At 37.4% G+C, this 25,658-nt stretch overlaps 2 protein-coding genes across 2 annotated transcripts; both read right to left on the reverse strand.

Annotated features, from left to right (window-relative positions):
* Window positions 1-2,673: 2,673 nt before the first annotated feature.
* LOC129773269 (putative odorant receptor 83c) lies at window positions 2,674-4,126 on the reverse strand. The gene is made up of 4 exons (XM_055776865.1): window positions 3,318-4,126; window positions 3,068-3,257; window positions 2,855-3,010; window positions 2,674-2,789 (listed from the first exon to the last, which is right to left on the reverse strand). Exons 1-4 carry the CDS (start codon window positions 4,124-4,126, stop codon window positions 2,736-2,738), a joined length of 1,209 nt encoding a protein of 402 aa, XP_055632840.1. The 3' UTR covers window positions 2,674-2,735.
* Window positions 4,127-15,691: 11,565 nt separating this feature from the next.
* Window positions 15,692-17,081, reverse strand: LOC129773270 (putative odorant receptor 83c). Its single transcript, XM_055776867.1, has 4 exons — window positions 16,273-17,081; window positions 16,026-16,215; window positions 15,811-15,966; window positions 15,692-15,745 (listed from the first exon to the last, which is right to left on the reverse strand). The coding sequence occupies exons 1-4, from the start codon at window positions 17,079-17,081 to the stop codon at window positions 15,692-15,694; spliced, it is 1,209 nt and encodes a 402-aa protein (XP_055632842.1).
* Window positions 17,082-25,658: the final 8,577 nt, after the last annotated feature.

The raw sequence follows: 25,658 nt of genomic DNA on the forward strand, positions 1-25,658 counted from the left end.
CGCATAGTTTGACTTTACTGTCGCTTATAACGGTCGATGCTTTCTAGATCATTAAAACTATATATACCTACTTTGCGATGATGGTTCAATTTCTGGAATGAGGTGTACCTTACGTTATGAGGCTTCTTCAGATTTAAACTTATAAAATATATGTTCGTAGCTATAAGAATAACAATGACGAATTACATAAATACAACTGCAACTTTTTGAAAATTATAAACATTACTTACAATAACATTTAGCGATTTTTTTTTCACGAAGTATAACAAATGATATTGATAATGTGATTGGAAAATTCTGAGGTAATGAGTATACGAAATCACTCCCCAAATTAATTGACGACGATTCACGATTACACGCTTTGAAGATTTAGTATCTCGTTTTGCCATTTTCTATCAACCAATAACTGAGAAGTTTGCAGGATATTTAAATGCTATCGAATGGTAGGGATTGTATCCGAAAATATAAGTACAATTTCTACAGACGCTATCTATATGTGCTATACGTGCGTATCTAAGGTACCGTCATCCGGGGGCAAATTGATCACCGGGGTGAAATTGATCAAACGTATTACTGAATGCAAACATAAATTTTCAGAGGTTTTGTGCATTTTACTTTTAAACTTTTTTAATCTGACATGTTTAATAATCATCTGAAGGTTATTTCTGTTAATGGCTCTCAACGAATCACTTATTAGATTGCATAAAAAATAAATATTTTTCTGAATAGCATTTTCGTTTCCATTTTTAACCATTTGTAAAGAAACATATTTTCAACACTTCAAAACAATATTTATAGACACTAAACGTATTAATTCACTTCTAGCCGATACTTGATGAGTTGAATAAGTAATCAAATACTTGTAATTACTATTCAAACAAGTGAAAAAAAACTATTTTACAAAAAAGCACCACGAATAATGGTGGATCACACCGTTGAGGATAATGGCGGTTCCTTCGGCTGATGGAGGCCAGGATAATGATAGCTCAGATTTACAGGAATTTGGCACTTTGGTCTTGTGGAACACCAAACCGGTTGGATGTAAACTTGTATGGAGAGTGGAAATATACACTTTGGATTCAAATACTTAAGACTGGATTTATTTACGATCTTTCACATTTGAAGGTTGGATTTGAAATATTGCATTAGTGGGGATCATCGGTATGCACATATTTGTTCGTATGGGTTCGGGTGCTGTATTTCGGGTTTCGCTGCTAGTTGTGGTTGTGTAATGCACCACACACTGCATTTTGCAAAGAAGGGAGAGGCTTGGACGGGAAAAAGGATAGGGAAGGGCATTGGAATATGGAAATAGGGACACTTGCTCCTTCTTTGCGCTGTCGGTCGCGAACAAATGACCAGAACCGAATCCCATCATGCGACATATCGAAATTCTTGTTTTGTCAAAAGCAGGGGTGACATTGCGCATTTCGAAACGAGTGATTTTTGTTCGTTTCGACCATTTTGACATGCCTTTGACCAGCTTTGCTTACGAACCCAAAATTTTTACATTTCTCTACGAGACAAATTTCGCTATAAATCTAGTACACCGAAAATTTGAACTTGAAAAATATACATAATACTAAAACCATTTCGATTTGAGTTCAAATTTTCTCGAAACGAGTTACTAGTTTCGAAATGCGCAATGCAACCCCAGGTCATTGGTGATCTTTTTTTTTAGCCACATTAGGATAATTCGAATGGTCTCCGGATGGCCTGCAGATCAGTGTTTTAATCGAGTTATGGAAAGGCATGACCACACTTTTAGGTAGATTCAATTAGGTTCTTGTGTCCTCAAACCCTTGAATTATCATTTAAATGACCGCAGGTGAAGAAAAAATTAATTTCCTATACATTTTTGTGCATAACACACTAGAAAATCCTGAGAAACATAGATTGACCATTTTCACCCCGAAGATAGATTCAGGAATTTTCCGCTAAAAATTTTCCTTATCAACGTTCAAAGATTTTTTTGAACAAATATTTTGTTTCGGAAATACTCACATTTTACTGAAAATTGTGATCAATTCGCCCCCGGTTTACGGTACCGCTGTTTATCAACAAATGATTTCTGCAGTGTATTCGCATAGTGCATAGTGATGGGTGATGAAAAATAGATTCATTTCAGCAAAGAAAAAATTATGGAAGCTGGGAACAGATCGGTGATTTTACAACATGACAACGCTCGACCTCACATTGCTAAAACAGTAAAAACCTCTTCTGGAACACTCAAATTGGAAGTCTTATCCCCCTAACCCAAATAAAGTGCCGTCGGATAACAAATAATCTGCTCGATCAGTAGTTCCTCGGAATGGCTTGATTCGTGGATATCCTTAAGAGATGAAAAATTTTACCATAACGGTATTTTTTTTTTCTCAAAATATAGTGCATTTTGATGAAAAACTCAAATAGCGAAAACTTATCACTTTTGAGTAAAACATATTAGCTATTTCTCGAATACATTTTTATTATATCAATAAGGCGAATATGATTTTTACTGGGGTTTCTAGGCTAGCGGTAAATTGATGGTTAATGCTCAGAAACAAATGAAATATTAAATTCGTGAAATTTTGCGTTGAAAAACGAATTTTACTCGATATTTTCCCCGTCTCTTATAGATAACGTGTACCAACAGAAAATACTTTACATGATCAATCTGTTAAAATATTGTACCCTAGAAGAATATCGTAGCACAATTGATCTGAAATGTTACTAATTTTGAGGCTGGTGGATCATCATTCCAGCAACTGAACCATCATCGCAAAGTAGGTGTATATGGTTTTGATGATCTGGAAAGGGAAAATCATTATTACCAATAGAAGAAAGCAGCTCTATGCTACAGCCAAAAACCAACCTCCACGAACGTTTCCATGTTCAGCAAAGCCAACCCGCCAATCGTCAACTCAACGACATTTTGCGACCGGGAAAGAACGAAGCTCAACATTTTCTGGTCCTCTTTGGACAGCTTATACCAACTGATGTCGTAGAGCGCCAGAGTTATATGATCGTTCTGAAATAAGATACTCGGAATAAATCTGTCGTCAGAAAAGTTCAAGAAAGGAAATACTTTGACGGTGAGAACTGTCCCGAGAAGACAGAATTCAATCAGTTGAAACATAGCACCAATCATAAACAAAATGTTGCCGATATTACGCGTCGCGTAATATATAAACAATGTCAATGCCAAACATATAACCGATGTAATGACCTGCACAAAGACCACAGTGGCATATGTGGAATCCAAACCATTTTCATATCTGTGAAATAAAAAAAAAGGTTTTTAAATCACTTCAAAGGACTAAGGTAAACCACATTACGCTATCAACTCCTGATGCATAACACAAATGTCTAAAATCTGCCTGTGAACCACATCTTCGTCGCGCTGCTCATTCTGCAGCATACGATCAAGCTCATTCAAGGAATTTCGAAACAAATCCGCTATACCAATGATGTGCAGGACGAACAACATTATTGCCAAATCTGCAGCCAGAATTCCTGCAATTCCACAGTAGAGAAGCAGAATCTGATATGCAATGGTGACCATAAACCCAAACACGTTGGTAGGGTCTACGCCAGGAATTTCCATCCTTATTGCCATCACTAGTTCGTAGTTTTGTACGTACATGTAGATCGGAAATATGAGATATCCAAGTCCAGCGAAAAAATAAATACCGGTAAATATTTTAAAAGTATAGTGAATCAGCACACAACAAAAGACCAAAACTCGGTTGTTTTCCTTGTGCTTGGAATGTCGTTCATGCATCGTCATCAGCCTAAGATTTAGCTCACTGAAGAATGGAACGAAGTTAAGACCGACATGCAGTTTGGCGATTGCTTGAAATCCGACACCTGCTATCGAACATGACTCCAGCACCAGAATCCACTGACCCCAGTTGAGGTGAACAGTGTAAAACATACATGAGAAAAATGTAGCAATGTTTATCATAGCAATCAAGGTAAGCCAGTTCCAACGGTAATCCTTTTTGAAGATATCCACTCCAACAGGTTTCAAAAATTTACGCACATAAATAATCACATCGTTGTATACATCAACGGAGCTTTCTTGATCCAAGGCTTCTTGGTTGAGGATCCAAAACCGGGCTTTCAGCAGCCTCTGGTAATTCATTCTGAACACTGAGAACTCCCACCGACAACTGCGTCACTTGGACATGAAACCGAGAAAGTTCTATTCAGGTGATTAATAATTCGCAGCAAAAATACGCTTTTTTTGTCTGGCGAACTAATTAATTGTTTTTTATGTATACAGTAGCGGACGATGAAAACATCGCAGATAGATTTTCAACACTTTCGTTCGTGATTCCCACGGAGTTCTTTTTTATAGTAAATAGACGATTTTAATATGTTTGTCTTGTTATACCGCCATGTTCATGAAATTTTATGCATATGTTTATAACTTTCAACAACTTTTCCAAATACATCATTATGGTAAAAATACATGTTTAGGAGTTACGTTCAAAACATTTGAAGACATATGCTGCCGTTCTACGCATAATTGCCCCATGTTCCAAAATCAGCAACTGAGAAAAACGCAATCAAAGGTTTCTCGCATATTTGTCTACCAAAAGCTTTAAACATTTCAATTTAGCAATACACCGGATTTTTATAAGCACTATACTGGTATCCTTGAGGATTCGTCAAATAATTAGGCACTACTTGATGGGATCGTCCAATTCGACGAGAAATATCTCTGATACCAACATTTTCTTGGCGAAATGCATCGAATTGTCTTTCTTTTCTCTCCGTTAGCACTTTTCCCTTTGGCATTTTCCAGATTTATTGATCAAAACAACTAAAACAACGGAGAATGTAACTGGTCTTATAGAAACTTGACACTTGAAAAATACATAACCTTGATTCACGCTCAGCGCTTGCACACACACACATATAAAAATCATGCAGTATATGGTAGTCACCAATACCAATACACTAGAATATAAGTTGAAGAATTGTTTATTTACAATGGCACAAAGCAGCAAGATCATCACCTGGTCTTATAGAATTTGGACAGAGTGTATTACACTCAGAAAAAGAAATAATGAAATTTACTGTGTTCTTCTCTTGTGACGTACGACTACGTCTAACCGGAGTATATGGGGGGGGTAAAATGAAAGCCTAAACACAAAACATACAGGAAAAAATTAAAGATTCCGAATGCTTATAACTCGAACAATTCCTTCTGGATCGGAAAGATGTTTGCATCAATTGATAGAGAATATTTGTACGCTTCTATCGCAATTAATAAAATGTAAATTTTCATTAGATAAACAATTGAAAAACTGTGAAATGTTAAGCGTTATCTAAACGCCCTAACTGCCTCGTTTTGATTGGCCCGATTTACGGTTTCCCTAACACAGCCATCAAAACCAAGCAGCCTTGGAGAAATCGACATTGCAAATACATGAAAGTCGGGGGTATTTTTGTTTCGACTGAAATATGTTCCCCTAACACAGACTTCAAATCCATGGAGCGTAGGGAAATTGGCATTGCAAATTCATGCAGGTCGGAGGCATTTTGCTTCCGACTGAAATGTGTTTGCCCAACAGAGACTTCAAAACTAAAATATCTGGGGAAATCGGCTTTGCAAATAAATGCAAACTGCGAGTACTTTTGTACTCGCTTGCCTTTGTGCAAACTAGAATATGTTTCCTTAACACGGTCTTCATAAACTTAGGGACCTGGTAAAATCGTACAGACACTAGAGGCGAATGAACTTTCAGTTTTAAATCCTCTATAGTATAAAAAGTAGAAGTTGAACTTGTTGATTTATGCAAGCCGGAGGTACTTCTGCAACCGCATGTTTTTTTTTGCACTTCGAAAAATGTTTTCCTAACACGGATTACAAGAACGGGTACGAACATAACGCTCTGGCTCGGTTATTCGAGATTGCATTAAAGGATACGCCTTCATATCTTCTGCTCACTGAAATGATTGCTAAGCTTAGTTAGTCCCACGTCAACCTTGCGGTTTTATTATAGATATAACCCACCCATTTTTTTATTGATCGATTTTAATATACAAATATATTATTGATGTACCATTGTACTTTTGTAATATTTCTTAAGATTGGATCTGAAGAAAAGCCATACGTCATACCTCAGTCCAGAAATTGAACCATCATCGCAAAGTATGTATATATAGTTTTAATGATCTAGAAAACATCGACCATTATAAGCAACAATAAAGTCAAGCTTGTACGCGTCACATCAGAAAACCAACCTCCACGAACAGTTCCATATTCAGCAAAGCCAATCCGCCAATCGTCATCTCGACAGCATTCTGCGATCGGAAAAGTACGAAACCCAAGGTTTTCTGATTCTCTTTAGACAATTTATACCAACAGATGTCGTAGAGCGCTAACTCTATGTGGTCATTCTGGCAAATAATGTGTTTAATGAAGAATTCCTGTTATGTTTTATAATTGTAATACTCTGATGATGACTGCTGTTCCGAGCATGTGCTCGATGTGCTTCAGGCCATCATGCATTTTAATAATGCCTTGAAACCCGATTCCCGTTATCGTACATGTCTCCAAAACCAGAATCCAGTTGAGATATAGAGTGTGAATCATAGATGCAAAGTACGTTATTATTGACATGGCACTAATTGTGGTCCGCGCGTTCCAATGGTAATCTTCATCCAAAACGACCATCCCAACGTAACCTAAATATTTCCGTAGAAAAGCAATCACATCGTTAAACACATCGATAGAGCGTTCTTGACCTATCGCGTGTTGATTAAGAATCCGGAAACGTCTTTTAAGTGTGTTCCGTAAATTCATTGTGAACTCTTCGAACTGCCAGCGATAATTGCACAAAATATCCGGGAAGCGCGTGGTTTGTCAGAACAATTTGTAGCAATAATGATGCGAGAATTTTTTTTTTTTTTCTATAAACTTCGCCTCTAGCCTTGAAAAATGCCAATCAATCAATGGAGTGTCGTAGGATTAAAAGTATATCATGCAGAACCTATCGCAGAGCTGCAACAGAAAATGCAGAATCGATTGTTGATGGCAACAGTAGCGATCGCAGTGGAACCTTCAGTTTTCAACAGATGAACACCGCTCTCACCGGCTTGCAATGTGTTGTACTTTGACGGCACTTTTAATCCGAAAGTCTTCGCTCCAAAAACACTCCTAAACTCCCACAAACAAAAATCAGTTTACTTTTTATTATTTCGGATATCACTTTAGAATACACCAAACCGTTGTATTGACTTGTATTGAAATAATGATTTTATTTTATAACTAGTGAAAAGTTCAGTGGCACTGAAAAGCGAAAATGGATTCGTTCTGGTTCTCGCGTCATTTACAAGATGTCAAAAACTCAGATCCAAATTTCAAAGAGGATCAGATACTTTGTCTGGATATTCCAATAATTGGAAAATATGATTGAATGCTGCTGAAACACATATTGTTTCCCAGCAAGAACATCCCAAAAGATTGTTCCGATTCCTCTATGACAGTCAGTCTCAATGGCAATACAGGGAAACTTCGATATAACGTACCCTCGTTATAACGTACCCTCGATATAACGTCACTCGATATAACGTACATTTTACCTCGATTAACGTACACATTTCCAAATTGTAAAGGAAATTTTTTTTCAATATTTTTTTTCTGATAGAACAATGAATTATCTTTATTGTGATGCTAAAACAAGTTTTGTACCTTCAATCAATTCCGAAATACAGCTGGTTTTGTGATTCCGGATTCTAAATGAATCAATCTTTAATCAACAGTACGAAGGGAAACATCATGAGAAAGGCTGGCTTCGTCTTCTGATTGAAGTTATTTATTAACTTTACTAAAACAGCAACACAATAATGTAATATAGACTACGTTTGTGAGTACTTTATTATGCTTCGATATAACGTACAATTCGATACAACGTACAATTTTGAAAGTGAAATGTACGTTATATCGAAGTTTACCTGTAGTATTGAATGATCTTTGGATGTTGTGTATTTGAGCCTAACATTGGATCGTAAGCATACCTTCAGAGCACATATTGATTAAACAGACACAAGATGCAACTTCTTCATTAGGTCGTTATATCCCCTGATCAATTGATACCCTCGGTTATCTCTAATGAATAAACTTGCCGGTTTGGAAATGCTGGGCTCCGAACTGAAACTTCAACGCATGCAAAACAAAATCCTTCCCAGAACACGAAAAACAAAGATAAATCAGCTAGTCGGGTTCAAAACCTTGAATGAAATAATCAATTGCATGAAATTTAAACTTGCTTTCTCTTAATACACGGAATAATACAAAATTTATATGATTCGGCTGGAAAGTTCGTAAGATTGACGTCTAGATAGCGCCTCTTGCAAAAATCTACTTGACTATCACAAAACCTCATCTCTCAATGTGTACATGTCAAAATTTGACAGCAATCGGTCGATTAGTTCGTGAGTTACAGCATTGAGAGTGAAGCAACTTTTGTTATTGTGAAAAAAATGGAAAAATCACAAATCAATGCATGAATTGGGCTTCGAATTGCTTCCGCATCTACCGTATTCTCAAGATCTGGCCCCCAACGATATATTATATTCGCAGACCTGAAGAGAATGCTCGCTGGCATGAAATTTAAGACCGATGATGAAGTGATTACCGAAACTGAGGTCTATTTTGAAAAAAACCGAAAGAGTACTATAAAAATGGTATCGAAAAGTTGCAAGATCGCTATAATCGTTGTATCGCCCTCGAAGGCAATTATGTTGAATAATAAAATTTAATTTTGCCAAAAAAAAATAGTTTTACTGTGTTACCTTATAAATCTTCCAGCCGAACTGTAATGCTACCTAACTTTCTAGTTGTAACGTATTTAGGTAGCGAATATATTAGGCTGTCAAAAAAGTCCTGCGGTATTTTTTTTTGAATTTTTATTTGTTCATAAAATTAGTTACAATCATCTGTTTTAAGTCAAATATGCGCCGTTTTGTTCGATGACTTGTTCCCAACGAGATGCCAACTTCATAATACCCCTGTTATAGAAGCTCGCTGGCCATTGTTAGCTTATTAGGCCGATTGCAATGTTATCCTGTATTCGTAAATTGTTAGAGAAAATGATTCTACTTCGTTTGGACAAGTGGGTTGAAACGAACAATTTGCTGTCAAATACGCAGTTTGGCTTCCGCCGAGGTAAAGGGACGAACGATTGTCTCGCGCTGCTATCTTCTGAAATCCAAATCGCATTTGCTCGTAAAGAACAAATGGCTTCCGTTTTTCTCGATATCAAAGGGGCATTTGATTCAGTTTCCATGGAAATTCTCTCAGAGAAACTTCATAACCGTGGACTTTCGCCAATTCTGAATAATTTTCTGTACAATTTACTCTCAGAAAAGCACATGTTCTTCAATCATGGCAGCTTGAAATCTTCTCGATACAGTTTTATGGGCCTGCCACAAGGCTCCTGCCTAAGCCCCCTCTTGTACAGTTTTTACGTCAATGATATAGATGATTGTCTAACTAGAGATTGCACGTTGAGACAACTTGCAGACGATGGAGTTATTTCCATCACGGGTACTAATCCCGCCGTTCTGCAAAAATCCTTGCAAGATACCCTGAACAACCTGTTCACGTGGGCTCTCAAGCTGGGTATCGAATTCTCTACGGAGAAAACCGAAATGGTCGTTTTTTCTAGGAAGCACGAACCCGCCCAATTCCAGCTTCACCAATCTGGCAAAGCGATCAGGCACTCGATGTTTTTCAAATACCTTGGAGTATATTTTGACTCTAAATGTACCTGGGGAATACACATTGCGTATTTGAAACAGAAATGCCAGCAAAGAATCAATTTTCTCCAAACAATAACCGGAACATGGTGGGGCGCCCATCCAGGAGACCTCATTCAGTTGTACAAAACAACGATATTATCAGTGTTAGAATATGGCAGTTTTTGCTTCCGATCAGCTGCCAGGATTCATATTCTCAAGCTGGAGAGAATACAATATCGTTGCTTGCGTATAGCCATGGGGTGTTTGCATTCTACACATACGATGAGTCTCGAAGTTTTGGCAGGAGTACCCCCGCTTACTCTTCGGTTCACAGAATTATCCTACAGATTTCTCATCCGTTGCAAGATCATGAATCCATTGGTGATTGATAACTTCGAAAATCCTCCAACTGACTCCTCAGTCAAGTTTTATGTCTTTATACCATGAGTACCTTACCCACGACGTGCACCCTTCACCAGGCATCTCCAACCAAGTTTGCTTCCCATACTTTTGCAATTCCTCTGTCAATTTTGATCTGTCCATGCGACAAAAAATCCATGGAATCCCAGATCATCTATGCTCCGATTATATTCCGGAGATATTTTCAGCAGAATATGGGAAAGTTAGATCTGATAAAATGTTCTTTACTGACGGTTCATGCATAAACGGGTCCACTGGCTTCGGCATCTTCAATGAAAATTCCAGTGCCTCTTTCAAACTCAAAGATAATTGTTCCGTGTATGCCGCTGAACTGGGTGCGATATACTACGCTTTAGGAATCATTGAAACATTGCCCATCGACCACTATTCTATTTTTTCAGACAGTCTCAGCTCAATAGAGGCAATCCGCTCAATGAAAGTTGATAAATGCTCATCTTATTTCCTAACAAGAATAAGACAACTATTGAGTGTTTTGGTCGAAAAATTATTCAAGATTACCTTAGCATGGGTTCCCTCTCATTGTTCGATTCCGGGGAATGAGAAAGCGGACTCGCTAGCTAAGGTGGGCGCTTCAGAAAGCACACTTTTTGAAAGGCAAATTGCCTATAATGAATATTTTCACATTCCTCGTCAGGACACACTCGTTAGTTGGCAGCGCATGTGGAGTGAAGATGAGCTCGGTCGTTGGTTACACACGATTATCCCTAAGGTTTCGACGAAAGCTTGGTTTAAGGGATTGAATGTCGGTCGTGATTTCATTCGCGTGATATCTCGGCTTATGTCCAATCACTACAACCTACACGCGCATCTTTATCGCATTGGGCTCGCAGCAAACAATCTTTGTGATTGTGGCGATGGCTACCACGACATCGAGCATATTGTCTGGTCGTGTATCCGGTTCCATGCTGCTCGCTCTCAGCTCTCTAGAGCACTGAGAGCAAAAGGCAGACAATCGGATATCCCCGTCCGGGATAACTTAGGTAGCCGTGATCCTGATCTTCTGCTTCATCTATACCTGTTCCTCAGAAACGCCGATGTCAACGTTTAATGATGTTTCCTTCGTTGTGTCCCTGTTTCGTATCCCTCCTATCCGATCTATAAACTTTTACTTAGTCGCGGCAATACATACACACACTCTTTACAGATACACGGGCCAAAGGTTGTGCAGTCCACTGATGATTCAACATAAGCCAAAGGTTGTACCGCTCATGACAACTCTACACGAGCTGATGATTGCGCCGGCTAGTGACCATTCTATCCTGGATTCCTCGAGAAGACGCACCACGCTAGATATGGGGTACAGACTAGGGGGGCGTTGCTGATTAATGGTCAGCTGCATCCCAATAGGAAGTATCCTATGTCGGGCACAGGTACAGATCATTGAAGACAGCAACATCACAATTACGAAAACACTTGTAATACTAACCTCGAGCCAACCGCGAGTAATCGATTACATATTACTAACATAGTTATAAGGCAAACATTGTCGAAATATAGAACTCCCGGCCCCGTCAGGTTGACGCCATATGAGCCTTAATAAAAAAATATATTTTGGATAAAAAAAAAAATAGAAGCTCGCTTCCTTATTGGCAAAAAACTCGGATAGCCAATTTTCACAGGCCTTTTTTGTGGCTAACTTCTGACTACCTAGCTCGTTCGCCATGGACAAAAACAGGTAATAGTCACTTGGTGCAAGGTCCGGACTATACGGCGGATGCAAAAGAACCTCCCATCCGAGCTCCCGGAGCTTCTGGCGCGTCACCAAAGAAATGTGTAGCCTGGCGTTGTCCTGATGGAAGACAATGCGGCCTCTATTTATCAAAGATGGCCTCTTCTTCATGAGTGCTACCTTCAAGCGGTCCAGTTATTGGCAGTACAGGTCCGAATTGAGCGTTTGGCCATAGGGAAGCAGCTCATAATAGATTATTCCTTGACAATCCCACCAAACACACAGCAGAACCTTCCTGGCCGTTAGTGAGGGCTTGGCCACCGTCTGAGCCGCTTCAGCGGGCTTCGACAATGACCGTTCGCGCTTCACGTTGTCGTAAGTGACCCACTTTTCATCGCCAGTCACCAACCGCTTCAGAAACGGGTCGATTTTGTTGCGATTCAGCAGCGATTCACATGCGTCGATACGGTCAAAGTTGTTTTCTTGTGTCAACGTGTGTGGCACCCATACATCGAGCTTCTTTGTGAATCCAAGCTTCTTCAAATGGTTAATAACGGTTTGATGACTTATCCCCAGCTCTTGGCCGATGCTACGGCTGCTACTATGCCGGTCTTTCTCGGCTAATTCAGCGATTTTGTCGCAATTTTCGATGACAGGCCTTCCGGAGCGTGGCGCATCTTCGACGACCTCTACACCAGAACGAAAACGTTGAAATCATCGTTGTGCGGTGGAAATGGAAACTGTATCGGGTCCATAAACTGCACAAATTTTATTAGCAGCTTGAGATGCATTTTTGCCTTTGTCATAGTAGTACTGTGAAATATGTCGGATTTTCTCTTTATTTTGCTCCATATTTGCGACACTATAACTCACGAACGACTTAACCAAACAAAACACTGTCAAGGACTATATTATAGCGCGCAAAAATACCTTTCCAACAAGCTATAGTATGACTCGATACAATGAATACAACTAGAACTACGCGCTTACAACGACACCTCGCGAGAATACCGCAGGACTTTTTTGACAGCCTAATATTTAGATATATTTAGTATAGAAGTAGTTTTAGTAGGGCCAATGTACCTCATTTATGCAGGATATTTTATAAATTAGGATTAGAAAAAAAGGAAAGGAAGCAAAACCAGAAAACCCTAGTCCTATCTCTGCGGAATGTGTCGAACCTCACTCCAAGAACATGTCATCGCGAACTGTCATAAGCATAAATAAGTTATAAGATAAGATTGAAAACATACACCCAAAGTTTGTTTTTAGCACATGTTCTGGCATCCCGATTTATTACATTAATTGATCTACATTAATCCCCAATACATGTATATCATTAGTATAATATATATGCTAGACCCAATATGAGGGAGCGAAACAGGAGACACATTTAAATGAAAGCTTTTCGTATAGTTTGCCAAATACACGGCCCAGACAGAGAAAGATATATTCTCGTTCATGTTCTCCTTTATCGGCTTAGAAAACACCTTTCAACTTCATTTTATGATGAGGTGTAATATTATCACGCTCCTTTATAATAGCGCTGGCAGCTATATGGATAGCGTGGTCGTGTAAAGTAACTTCGCATTCCAGCCGGCCTTGGTTCGATCCCCATTGACGTCGTATGGACTTTTTTTGCACAATCCCAAATGAAAAAAGAAAAGAAAACAGAAAGAGATGTCTGCTCGCATCCATACAAACCATTTTTAAGCTTCAAAATAGCTCATTTTTTGCGCATTTGACTCTCATGACCAGGAAATGGCATCTTTTCTGTCAAATATGGCATGTTTTATGCCAACGCTAGTTTGGGTGTATATGCATCAAATAAATGAATTGCATTTAGACTGAATCTTGTTTGCTCTTTAAATCTTCTAACGCGTATCATTTACAGCGAAAACCTGAGACTTCCAAAACCCTTTACACGTGAAAGTTAACCCAATGATTGCATAGAATGTGTGATGTAGGAAATGTTATGTCAGAAATGTGTATCGTAATAGATTATGTAATTTTATGTAACTAGTTTATTCCTGTTCTAGGGATTTTCAAACAAATATAATGTAAGCAAAATTAAAAACTAAAGAAAATCCAGTTAGAAGATAAAGAAGAAAATGAATGGTCGGTTCAGAGCGGACCGAGTGAAATTTATACGGTTTGACTAGCTGTAGCATCACAAAAGAGTGGGGTTTACGATGCGATGTTTCGCTTCTCTCCAGGCTTTCAGTGTATTGAGAATGAAATACATGGGAGATAACTACGAATATAATTTGAATGAAAGTTTGTATTCCGTTTGGGTTGAAGGAAATATGAGTTTTCCACAGCAATTTGAAACTTTTGACTCAAGTATAACTTTTGAAAAGGGCGTATGGATTCTAGTAAGAGAAATCTATTTTTTATATATATAATATATATCTCAAGAACTATGAGTCGTACCGAAATAGTGTATTAGAAAGAGTTATAGAGTATTGACTGAGGAAAAATATAAGTACTCTTCATTTTTATTTACAAAAAAAACTTTAATTTGCAGTATTTTAAATATGTATTTTGAAGAACTTTGTGGAACATCTATTTCATTCAATTTTCGAAACTTATTTGTATGTTAACAATCATTTTTAGCCACAAATACTATATAACTCTTTTTAAGACACTATTTCGTTACGACTCATAGTTTTTGGGATATAAATTATCAAAGATTTCTCTTACTAAAATCTATACGCCCTATTGAAAAGTTACATGTTTTTAAAATCTGCATTTTTAGAACAATTTCATTTGGAATTGCTCTATAGAGATCCGTCATTCGCAGGCGAAGTGTTTGTATTCACATTCTTGTGCGTGCGAAAAAGATAACAACGAAGATGGCAAAAAGAAACATTACAAAAATGTCAAAACACAGAAGATTGTGGTTAGCACGTTAATTAATCACATTGTCGAGAAAACGTATTACAAAACGTACATTGCCGTAAAACGTATTTCTTTAAATTCTAAAAAAATATATGAAATGCCTATATAATTTTTGTATTTTTTTTAAATTTGTTTGAAATTTTTTACTAAAAATGCAGACAATTTTCAGCATTCAATTCTGTGACTAGAAATTTGCAGAAAAAAGCTTTTGAGTTAGTTTTTTTTTTGTAAAAAAAACTAGGTCCTTTTCAAAAAGTCGCCTAGATTATTTTTGAGATCGATGCTTAAATGACCAATGTTTTTATACCCACGAAGTTTCACTACAATCTGAGATGGTGCTTATTGAGTTGGCATGAAATTCGTGAAATGTGGAAAATTCCATGTTTTATTGGCCAATTCCCGGATTAACAAACGTTTGGAATGCTTCAGAGAGAACCGTATATACGATGAAAATAGCAACCACAAGTAGCTGATCTATTAGCGAAGATGAACAGATAGAAATATAGAAAACTTTCGATAAAGATGAAGATTACGCTCAAATCTGACTAGCTTCTGTGGAATGAGGCTAGAAATTAACATAATATTGAAGAAATATTGAATCCGTTTCAAACTTTTTAATAATCATTAATCTTTTTAACAATCGTAGTTTTGATTTAAAAAAAAGGAAACCCGCATGACCCAGTCCAAAAGTTTAAGAGTTCTTTTTCATCATTTTGTTATAAACTTTTCTTGAAACATTGAAATAACTGTATACATTAGTACAATATAGTGATGTTTTAGCGAAAAACTGTAATCTTAAAAACTAGATATATGCTTTCAAAGTGAACTAAAAAACACTCCATTCCCATTCCTAGTAATTATAATAACAGCGACATATACAATATCAAACATGTAATCGAACTAAGCAATCAGCAAAATTATTATCGTATTAATCCATGTCTGTTACTCCAAAACCTGCACCATCATTGCGAACGAGGAATAAATTGTTTTCATTATCTAGAATATTTCAGTAAATATGATTAAAAACCAGTCAAATTCATTTGCAATCAACTGAAACCAACCTCCACGAACGTTTCCATATTCAGTAAAGCCACGCCACCAATCGTCATCTCCACGGCATTTTGCGATCGAAATAACACGAGACTCATCATTTTTTGTTCTTCGGTACAAAGCTTATACCAACAGGTATCGTAAATAGCCAACTCTATATGATCATTCTGAAAAACAAACTTCAAATCTCATATTCCTTGACACAAAACACTCCGAATGGTCATACTTTGACCGTGAGTGTTGTACCGAGAAGACAAAATTCGAACAATTGGAATACAGCAGCAACAAGAAAAAAGGCAATGCCGATATTTCTTGTCATGTAAGTTATGAACAGTGATAGTACGAGACATGCAACCGATGATATCACCTGAACGAAAACAATTGTACCGTACGTAGAATCCAAGCCTTCTTCATATCTGTAAGAAATAAATGATAATTTTGGACACACCTTGATAAAAATTACTCCACATTACGATATCAACTCTTGATGCATAACACAAATTTCCAGCAGTTTCCTGTGAATCATCTGCTCGTCACGTTCTTCTGCTTCTAGTAACTGATCTAGTTCTTTTAAGGCATTTTTGTATACATCTGCAATACCCAGAATGTGTAATACTATCATCATCATAGCCATATCTGCAGCGAGAATTCCTGCGATTCCGGTAGATACCAAAAGCACGTGATAGATGGTCGTGACCACAAACCCAAACTCATTGGTAGGATCGATTCCAGGAACTTGAATTCTCACTGCCATTACCAGCTCGTTGTATCGCACATACTGGTATAGAGACAACATGAAGAAACTCAACCCCGCGAACATAAAAACGAGGGAAAAAAATCTTAAAATGAATTGTATAAGCAAACCATTAAACACCAGAACCCGATTGTTTTCCTTGTGTTTCGAATTGCGTTCGTGCATAGCTTTCAGTCTGTCGTGGACATCGTTGAAGAATCCCATATACTTCAATCCATTGTGCATTTTAACAATGCCTTGGCAAGCCATACCCGTCATGGTACATGACTCCAACACCAGAATCCACTGGCCCCAGTTGACGTAAATTGTGTACAACAAAAATGTAAAATATGTCCCTATACATCCTGCGCAGAGCGTAGTTCGCCAGTTCCAGTGATATTGTTCATCCAACAGATCCATTCCAACAGGTTTGAGAAATTTACGCAGATAAAGTATCGCCTCGTTGAACACATCGATCGAGCGTTCCCGATCCATGGCTTCTCGGTTGAGAATTCGTAACCTACGTTTCAGCACCTCTCGGAAATTCATTGCGAACGCTGGAAACTGCCACCGATAACTGTGCCGGACAGATCGGGGAGTAGAAAATCTAAACCGGAATGATGAATAATTTGTAGCAATAATTATGTTGCCCTTGCATACCTTATTACGGTGTGTACAGTAGCGATCGGCGAAAGTGCCCCGAAACGAACATTCGTAGAGTCCGTTAGAATTTTTATGCGACGGGATTTGAAATTTAACAGCAAGAAAATTACATTCGCGTCGACTCAACGGATTATTGTTTTGTAATTTCGTTGATTTAGTAAAATTCATCAATCACGAAACGGCAACTGTGAATCACACAGGCCACAAGAAACATAAGCCATATGGTACCGTGGTTACATCGCGTCTGCTTGTTTGATAATTAATAAATTTCAGCAACAACTTTCTTCAACACTCGCTGGAAGCTCGCTGTAGTAAAACGTGGCTGCAATGCCCTGCGTCCCGAAAGCCCTATCTATTCCCACCCCTTCCACACAGTGCATCATCCCACCGATAAACCACGACTGAGCATCGCAATGCACAAAAGCTGTTGCTCGGCACCACGCAGAGGGCGATACTTCATCTCAGAATCGCACTTGAAATTGGATAAATCATCGCTGCTTGATAAGCCGTGTATGAAGCTGAAATAATACAATCTGTGTCATTTAGCATGTGAAATATGGCCCCTCACTAGCAGTTCACTGTCAGCCTCAGGGGTTTTGCGGTCCGTCGAACGCTATGCCATGGGATGATGAATATGCGTGGTGCATAATTCCACGGTTCGAATGTTTTGGGAGCGAAAGCTGGGAATGCGCCGCTTTAAAGTATGTTTTCACTCGTTGAATTCTTCGCAGCATGCAGCATTTTTCCGACAACTGTTATGTGCAACATGTTTCGATGGTGAAATAAGAGGTATAATAAGAGAACGGAAATAATGTGGAAGTCTAACTGAGCGTGGCTATGAGGGGAAAAGCAAAAGCAAAAGACTCGAAGCTGTTCATTATCAGTTCATCCTTGAGGGGGGTGAATGCGAAAATGTGGTTTGAGGGTGTCATCTATAGATCATCTATGGCATCAGATTAAGTCGACCTGAAACAAACTAACACACGTGGGTTTCGATTGTTTGGATATTCATGCAGATGGGGCATAATACTTGAATCATGAGCTGATTGGAATATTTTACTAATCTTCTTCAAAATCTTATAGACTTTGTTTCTATTTCTCCTTCCTCACACTTAATTAGTACAGATAAACCAGATCCAAAAAATCTCTTCCGCTACACAATTTGAAAAAAAAATGCGAAGATTTTAGGGGACACGAAACGTTTCTATGGTTAATAGACACAGTGGGACTTCCATACAAATGAAGCATACATTTCTGCATAATTCAAGAACTAATTAAGCAAACGGAACCAAATTTGGCATGTGGAGGTTCTAGTGGACAAGAAACATTTCTAAGGTGGGTCAACACTTCTCCCATCTTTCTAAGAAGGGGAGGGGTCTGCCATAGAAATGAAACACAAATTTCTGCATAACTCGAGAATTAATCAAGAAAATGGAGCCAAATTTTGCATGTGAAGGTTTTAGGGGGCACGAAACGTTTCTATAATGAATGCACTCCCCCCCCCCCCTCTCACTAGCGCTTAGTAAAAAACGTGAATGTTTGAAGGTATTGATAACAAAAACCAAATTTTGGGCGGGACGAAGTTTGCCGGGTCAGCTAGTAATTTTATAACGCTGCTTTCATAAATGTGATTTCTTCGATATGTAATACAGTGACGTCTCGATTATATCACGTTTGAAAAAAAATTTCGCGTGATAAAATAGAAACGTGATATATTTGAAACAGATATTTCTATTGAACGAAAAGTTTTTTTTTCTCTTCAATGATAATGTATGATTTAACCCTTTGCGGTCGTATTAAATTTGGGCATGAGTATCGTACTGGTCGGAATTATTTTTCCTTGAAAAAGCAGTAATACATGCAAGATTATGAAAAAATAAACTTTTTTTCTAATTTATTTCGTGAATTATTTATATGTATTAACTTAACAATGTATTTTCAATGTGACGTTTTTATATAAACAATATATTTTTTAATTCGTCTTCGTACGAAATCTTTCGACATAGTCTCCAAGAGTAAATCATATGAAGTATAATCAATACATAATTTAATTTTTACTATCCGTTGAATATGAGACACTTTTGCCATTAATGCAATAAATGTATAATTAATGCCAGCAATGTGTATCCGAAAAGATCAGCACTCTTCTATTTTAAACAAAGATTTTTTTACAGATTATTCAGATGCAACACAATTATTCTGCTCTTCAAAAACAACTACTTCAACATAACTCAAACCAGTAGTTACTCAAATAATGATTTCTGCGTATCCGAAATGATCAAAACTTTTCACTTCATGTGAACAAAGATTTGTTTGATACTGAATAGGGTAGGGCGGGGCTAGTTGGTCATATGGGTAAGTTGGCCAGTGACGATATCTTGGAATCTGAGCGTCCAGAAAATTAGCGATCTATGGATGAAAAATAGCGAATTGCTGATACAAAAAATAAGCAAATCAGAAAAACTTTTTATAAGGTAGGTTAAAAAATACGGACATGGTTCCGATTTCGCCAAAAATCATTCACGGTTTGCGCATTATAAAATGTGTTCTAAAACTGGTTAATAACCGTAAAAAAATCGGCTCAAACGTAAAACAAAGATTTATTGTACGTACTAGCTTTAAGTGTTAATGGAAACCGCTTTTAAAATTATTTTTGTTGAATTTTCATGAATATTCTTTTTCATATATAGAGGGGCTAGTTGGTCACACAAATTGATCGTTTGAGAGCAACGCATATAAAATTTTCAGGTATGCTGTGTTTCATTACGCAAGCTATAAACAAATATAAAAGGCATACGTTTTACTGCTAAACGCAGTGTATTTGAAACGAGACAATCACCACACAAACCACTTGCAATTTAATTGTCATATTTATGTGTTTTGTTGTAAAATTTTCATTAAATATAATAAACGCTTACATTGAATCAGAACTAACAATAATGCATTGAGTAATGTAGCATACCTGGAGGCTATTTCTATATATTTTGGGGCGAATGGTACAAATGTCATCAAAACAAATGCAAGCAAGAATGCAAGCGGTTGTGCGTCGCAGGGATGCCAGGTGATTTTTTTCAAAAGTCTTGACATGGTACGAGAAAATGTCTTCATCGTAATATCGGAGGAAAGTTCTTCACACAAAAACGGAACTGTGATAACTCTATTTGTTTATTATAGCTTTGAAATTTTGGTTGTAACTCAAACCATATCCATGAAACTAATTGTAGAAAAGGCATGTAACCGGAAGACCTTCGATTTGTGAAGTAGTCGTTTGAAAGATTTAGGTTAATCTATTGTATAGTAGGGCCAAAATAATAGAAATTCAATGTCAAAATCATTCGAATTTTCGAGCGCAAATGAACTAATGTCTTCTAGAGAGAATATGTATTCGGACCGCTTCGATCGCTGAGACTAAAGCCCTACTTTTTTGATGACATTTTCAGCCAATAGTTAGAATTTCATGGAAATAATATCTTTTAAAAATCCACGTACCCTATCATACTAAAATTTCTTCACATATTTCATTATGTCTTCAAAATGTCTTCACAAAATCAAATGTCTTCATAATGAAGACATGTATTCAAACCTGGCATCTCTGGTTCGCCACAAAGTGGATGAGAGACGAAATCGCTAGAAAAGATTGTCTGACTAATTTTCAACGATGATAATTTGAAACTTTCATTAATTTGTTTTATTACTTGCTACATGATATTAGTTAACTATTTTTGTTTTGATTTAATTAATGTATTTATAATGAAAGAAACTTCTAATGGAAAACGCTTATTATTTGCTCAAAAATAACATGCCTATTATTGACCAATTTACCCCGTGTGTGGGGTTAGTTGGTCAATTTATTCTGAAATACAAAGACGTTAAATAAAAGAAAAATGTCAAATAATTGATTATCTGGTTATTTTTCATACAAAGGGTAAAAGGTAAGCTTCATTGTGGTACCTAACATTCTAACGCAAAACTTCGTACTACAAAGTTATAACCAAATTTATTCAAAAATGACCGACTAGCCCCGCTCTGCCCTACCAAAATCCCAAAATCGGTATCTTCATCCTTTTCTGGTGGATCATTCACCATAACGAAATTTGGATGTCGGAAAGTTGTTTGTGGAATACTCTTCCTTCTTCGAGGTCCGGTACCACTATTTGATTACCAGGATCAGTAATCATAAATAAGGTGAAAACAGAAATTCTGTCTTCATTAACTAATACATATTTGTTTTGGACCACCTAAAATTGCTTCCAAGATTTTGTGATTGTGGTTGACGTGCTGCCAATATTCAAATTGCTAGATCGTTGAATGTTATTTTTTTCAGTGCCTTGTCCAGTATTTCTGAATTTAGCATGACTGACATTTATATATATTTTTTTAATTTCTCCCTGATTCATCAATCTGTTGGCGTTAGACAATCTTTAATCAGTCCATCGTCAGAGGAAATTTCATCTCCACAAGCAATGGTGCGCAATGAAGTTATCTATTATCGGAACGCCTCCAGGTGGTAGTTTTTCTCGGGAACTTCCACAACAAACTGTTTTTAGAAGCATTCAAGAAATATTTCCACTTTGAAACATCGAGGGTTCTTGGATTTTCCATCAATGGATGTTTATGAGTACTAGAAAAATTGTAACATGAGAATTATCCGGTTTTTGTCAGCTTTGATTCATGCGACGCCTTTTTTCCTTCAAATGATTTCACGTTTATCTGATAATCATTCTGAAAAAATAAGGCAGCTTCGTTGCAATTATATACCTGGTCAACGGTCAAATCATAAGTCTTCAAGTAATTGAAAAAAATTGTTCTTTAAAATTATCCATTGCACAAACTTCAAAATTGAGAGAAGAATCGCTGAACTTAAACGACGCAGATACTATCAACCACCACAGACGTATACAGCTGTCTACCTTGCTGTATTTTCCATAAAAGAATGTATAGAATATCTTCCATCAATTAATTTAAACATTAAAACAATTCTATCCTCAGCAGCATATTGAAATTTTCTTATAGTGCTTATAGTCAAAACATACAGTTTCACAGATTAATCCTTCTACTTTAGCATTCTTGTAATTATCGTACGGTGAATACCGAATTGTTGAACGATTTGTGATTTGTATTTTTTTTCATTAGCTTATATCGCAAGAACAAATCTATTATTAAAAAAAACTATGACTGTCTCTTCAACGGCTCAAACTGGGAAATGGCATAGGTTGTGCATCTCATTTCACACAATTGAAGAGAAAGTTGCTCAGAATTTTTCATAGTTTTTAATTCTGAGCTTATGAAAATAATATGCTTTCAAGATTTCAAAGAAATATAGTGTATATGCTACAAATATATCAGTAAGAAATTTTTCCATTAATACGACTAATCACGATAGGCGGCATGAATGCTCAAAATTTTTCTCTGCTTAAATTCCATTATTTGTTCAATAATTAGGGCAGATTGAACTTTTCACATAATTTCTCATTTTTCGAAAAACGTGATAAAAGTGAAATATTTTCAGAGATTAATTCGAGGGTAACAAAAACGAGACGTGATAAAAACGCCCAGTGATATAATCGAGACGTCACTGTATAATATCCACTTCGATAATATCCACTACACCATATCATATCGTGTTCTTCACTATCAAATCCATAATCAATGGCACCCATCGAGTTATCATCGATACCTCGGTTTTCGCTAAATGCTCCGTTAGATCCGACTGCACAGGAGAAATGGAATTCTAGATCAACATGTCAAAAGGGTCTATCTTCTTTGATCGATTCTCTTCATCTACATTCTCTTCCATTAATAACTCAGCAGTAACAGCATTTCCTGATGTGTTTGACGATAAGGAGAGTGAAAGAGAACCTCGTTTGTCGAACTGCATGGCAAAACTGGAGCAAAATCTGTCTGAAAGGCCGTGGTTATCGAGAGAGAAAGTCGATGAAGAGAATCGATCAAATAAGATAGACCCTTTTGACATGTTGATCTAGAATTTAAAAACGACAAACGGAGGAAAGAGATGTTGGAGGTTGAAAGGGGATTGGCAGAAAACTTCTGCATTTTATCTTTCGAATAATGTGATTATCATACCACTTCGTTTTGCCAGAAAGAGATTATCAATGCTCAAAGGAGGAATCGAGTCCTCCGAGGAAATAGCAAGCGCAAATGAGAATCGACTATCGGTTGCGGCATTCGTACACAAATAATTTTATAACGCAGGTATCATCAAAGTGATTTCTCCGATATGGTGAAATATCCACTATATCATGTCATATATTTCGTATTCTTCATTATTAAATCCATAGTGAATGGCATCCATCGGTATCGAATTATCATCGACACCACGATTTTTGCTAAATGCTTCTTTCAGTTCGGCCTGCAAAAACTTTTCGGAACTCTAATTCATCAAATTTGGTGTCCCTGAAAAAGGCCGTTGATTATATGCTAAGTTACTAAGGTCATAATGACGAAAGTGGAAGCTCGTCTGTTTAAGCACGCTGTCCTCGGATACGACGGGCCAGTTGGATGTTCTTGAGCATGATGTGACGCGTTTCGCGTGGATAGAACACAAATTGTAAATTCGAATAAGCCTCCTGCAGTGCCATAGCGGCGAAACTTTGGAAGCGCAAGTCGGTTTTGAAGTCCTGGGCAATTCCACGAACCAAACGCTGCAATGGTAACTTGCGGATCAGCAGTTCGGTCGACGGTTCGGTCTGATAGAGACGAATTTCACACAAAGCAACGGTTCCCGGTGGCTTCTTTACACCTCCTGCGGCTAGTGCGCTTTTCCGAGCTGGTTTCATGGTGCCTTACCACCGGTTGATTTACGAGCTGTCTGCTTGGTCTCAATGAAGCGAGTTCTCACGGTACGAGAGTAGTGGTAGTAATGGACGAAAGCAAAGGAAGTGTCACGTTTTATACTCATCCGTTCGGTTCAACTGCAGAAGAGAAATGGAATTGGAAAAGAAGAGCATAATGCATAGGCGTCTGAGTGCGACCGTCCTCATCTCACATCGCAGCATCAACAGAATAGATTTCCAGAGCGTATGCGAGTTTATATACGGTTTATATACCAGTTTCCTAAGCAATTTTAAAGCTATTGAAACAAGTTTTCGGGTCAATAATTAACAATCATATAACTCGTGGACATTCCGTCTTGAGAAAGAAATGATTATCATACCACTCCGTTCAGCCGAAAAAGAGGTATTAACGTTCAAAACCTTGCAGTCCAGCGTCACTCCTCGTTTTCGAAACTTTGAACTTACACCCCGGTACAGAAATGAAAGACGTAGTCCTACGTCAAAACTTTTTTTTTGAGTTGGACAGGGACCGCATAACAAGTTTCACGCAGAAAATAACGCAAATTCTGTTGCTTCCGATTCAGATCACCATTCGATTTCCTTTTGTTTTCCTGTTGTACATTGGGACATGTTGCTTTTTCGTTTGCACGTGGCTGTGCCGAAATTTCAGCTGCCTGTGATAACTTGTTGCTATTGGAAATCATGTCATGAGATGAATGGGAATGGAATGAGAGCGAAAAATTCCTTCAAAACTCTCCTACATACACGTTGAAACAATCTTAACAAGACATGAGACTAGTAATTGGCTGACACAGTACCAATGTGGATCAATGAAACACATATCGAGGATAGAGAAATAAACTAAATGTTCGATAACTCCAACAAATATGGTCTTTTCCATACACCGCACAAAAAAGTTGCACAAAGCAGGTTGGACTGTTGTTCACACACCGATTTTGATTTTGATTTGGATGTCAGAGAATGGATTATTTCAATTCCAACTGCCTCAAACCTTCTTATTAGAGCATCTTGTTGATTTTTCTTCCCAGTTTCACAATTCATTCTTGGAAGGCCTCCTTCATGGAGAGAAGATGTTGAAAACTGGAGCCATTGTCGGAATGCAGAATGATACCGAATAACTACACTAATTCCGGGGGTACCAATAGTATTTTGTTCCTCTGATACAATCTCCTCTAATCTTCTCCAAACTTTAATCGATCGGCTGAAAAAATATGAAACGTTCACAGGGGTTTAGAATATACACTAGACTAATAATTTGTCTGTAAACACTTGAACTTTCTGTAATATTCGCAAAATTACGAAATATATTCTAAAACACAAAAAAAGCATGGTTTAGGCACTTGAAATTGATGCAAATTTTTTTTCGTCAAAGCAACAAACAAACCTTGTGCAGAATTTATTGGAGTTTCATAAGAATATCTCTGTATTGAAAGGTTCTACAGCAACATTCCAATTCGATAAGGTTAATTGTATTTGCTATTGACTTAGCTAACTTTTTATAACTCATAAATTGACCGAATTAGAGCAATTTTGCCAAATTAACTTAGGGTGGGCCGCAAACAACGATTTTTTCACTCCAGTTTCTTCAGTTCAAATTTCTCAACACAGGTGTCTTCAGAAGATTTTGATAAATTAGTGAAACGCAACG

Source organism: Toxorhynchites rutilus, chromosome 3, assembly GCF_029784135.1.
Source record: "Toxorhynchites rutilus septentrionalis strain SRP chromosome 3, ASM2978413v1, whole genome shotgun sequence".
Classification (NCBI taxonomy): domain Eukaryota; kingdom Metazoa; phylum Arthropoda; class Insecta; order Diptera; family Culicidae; genus Toxorhynchites; species Toxorhynchites rutilus.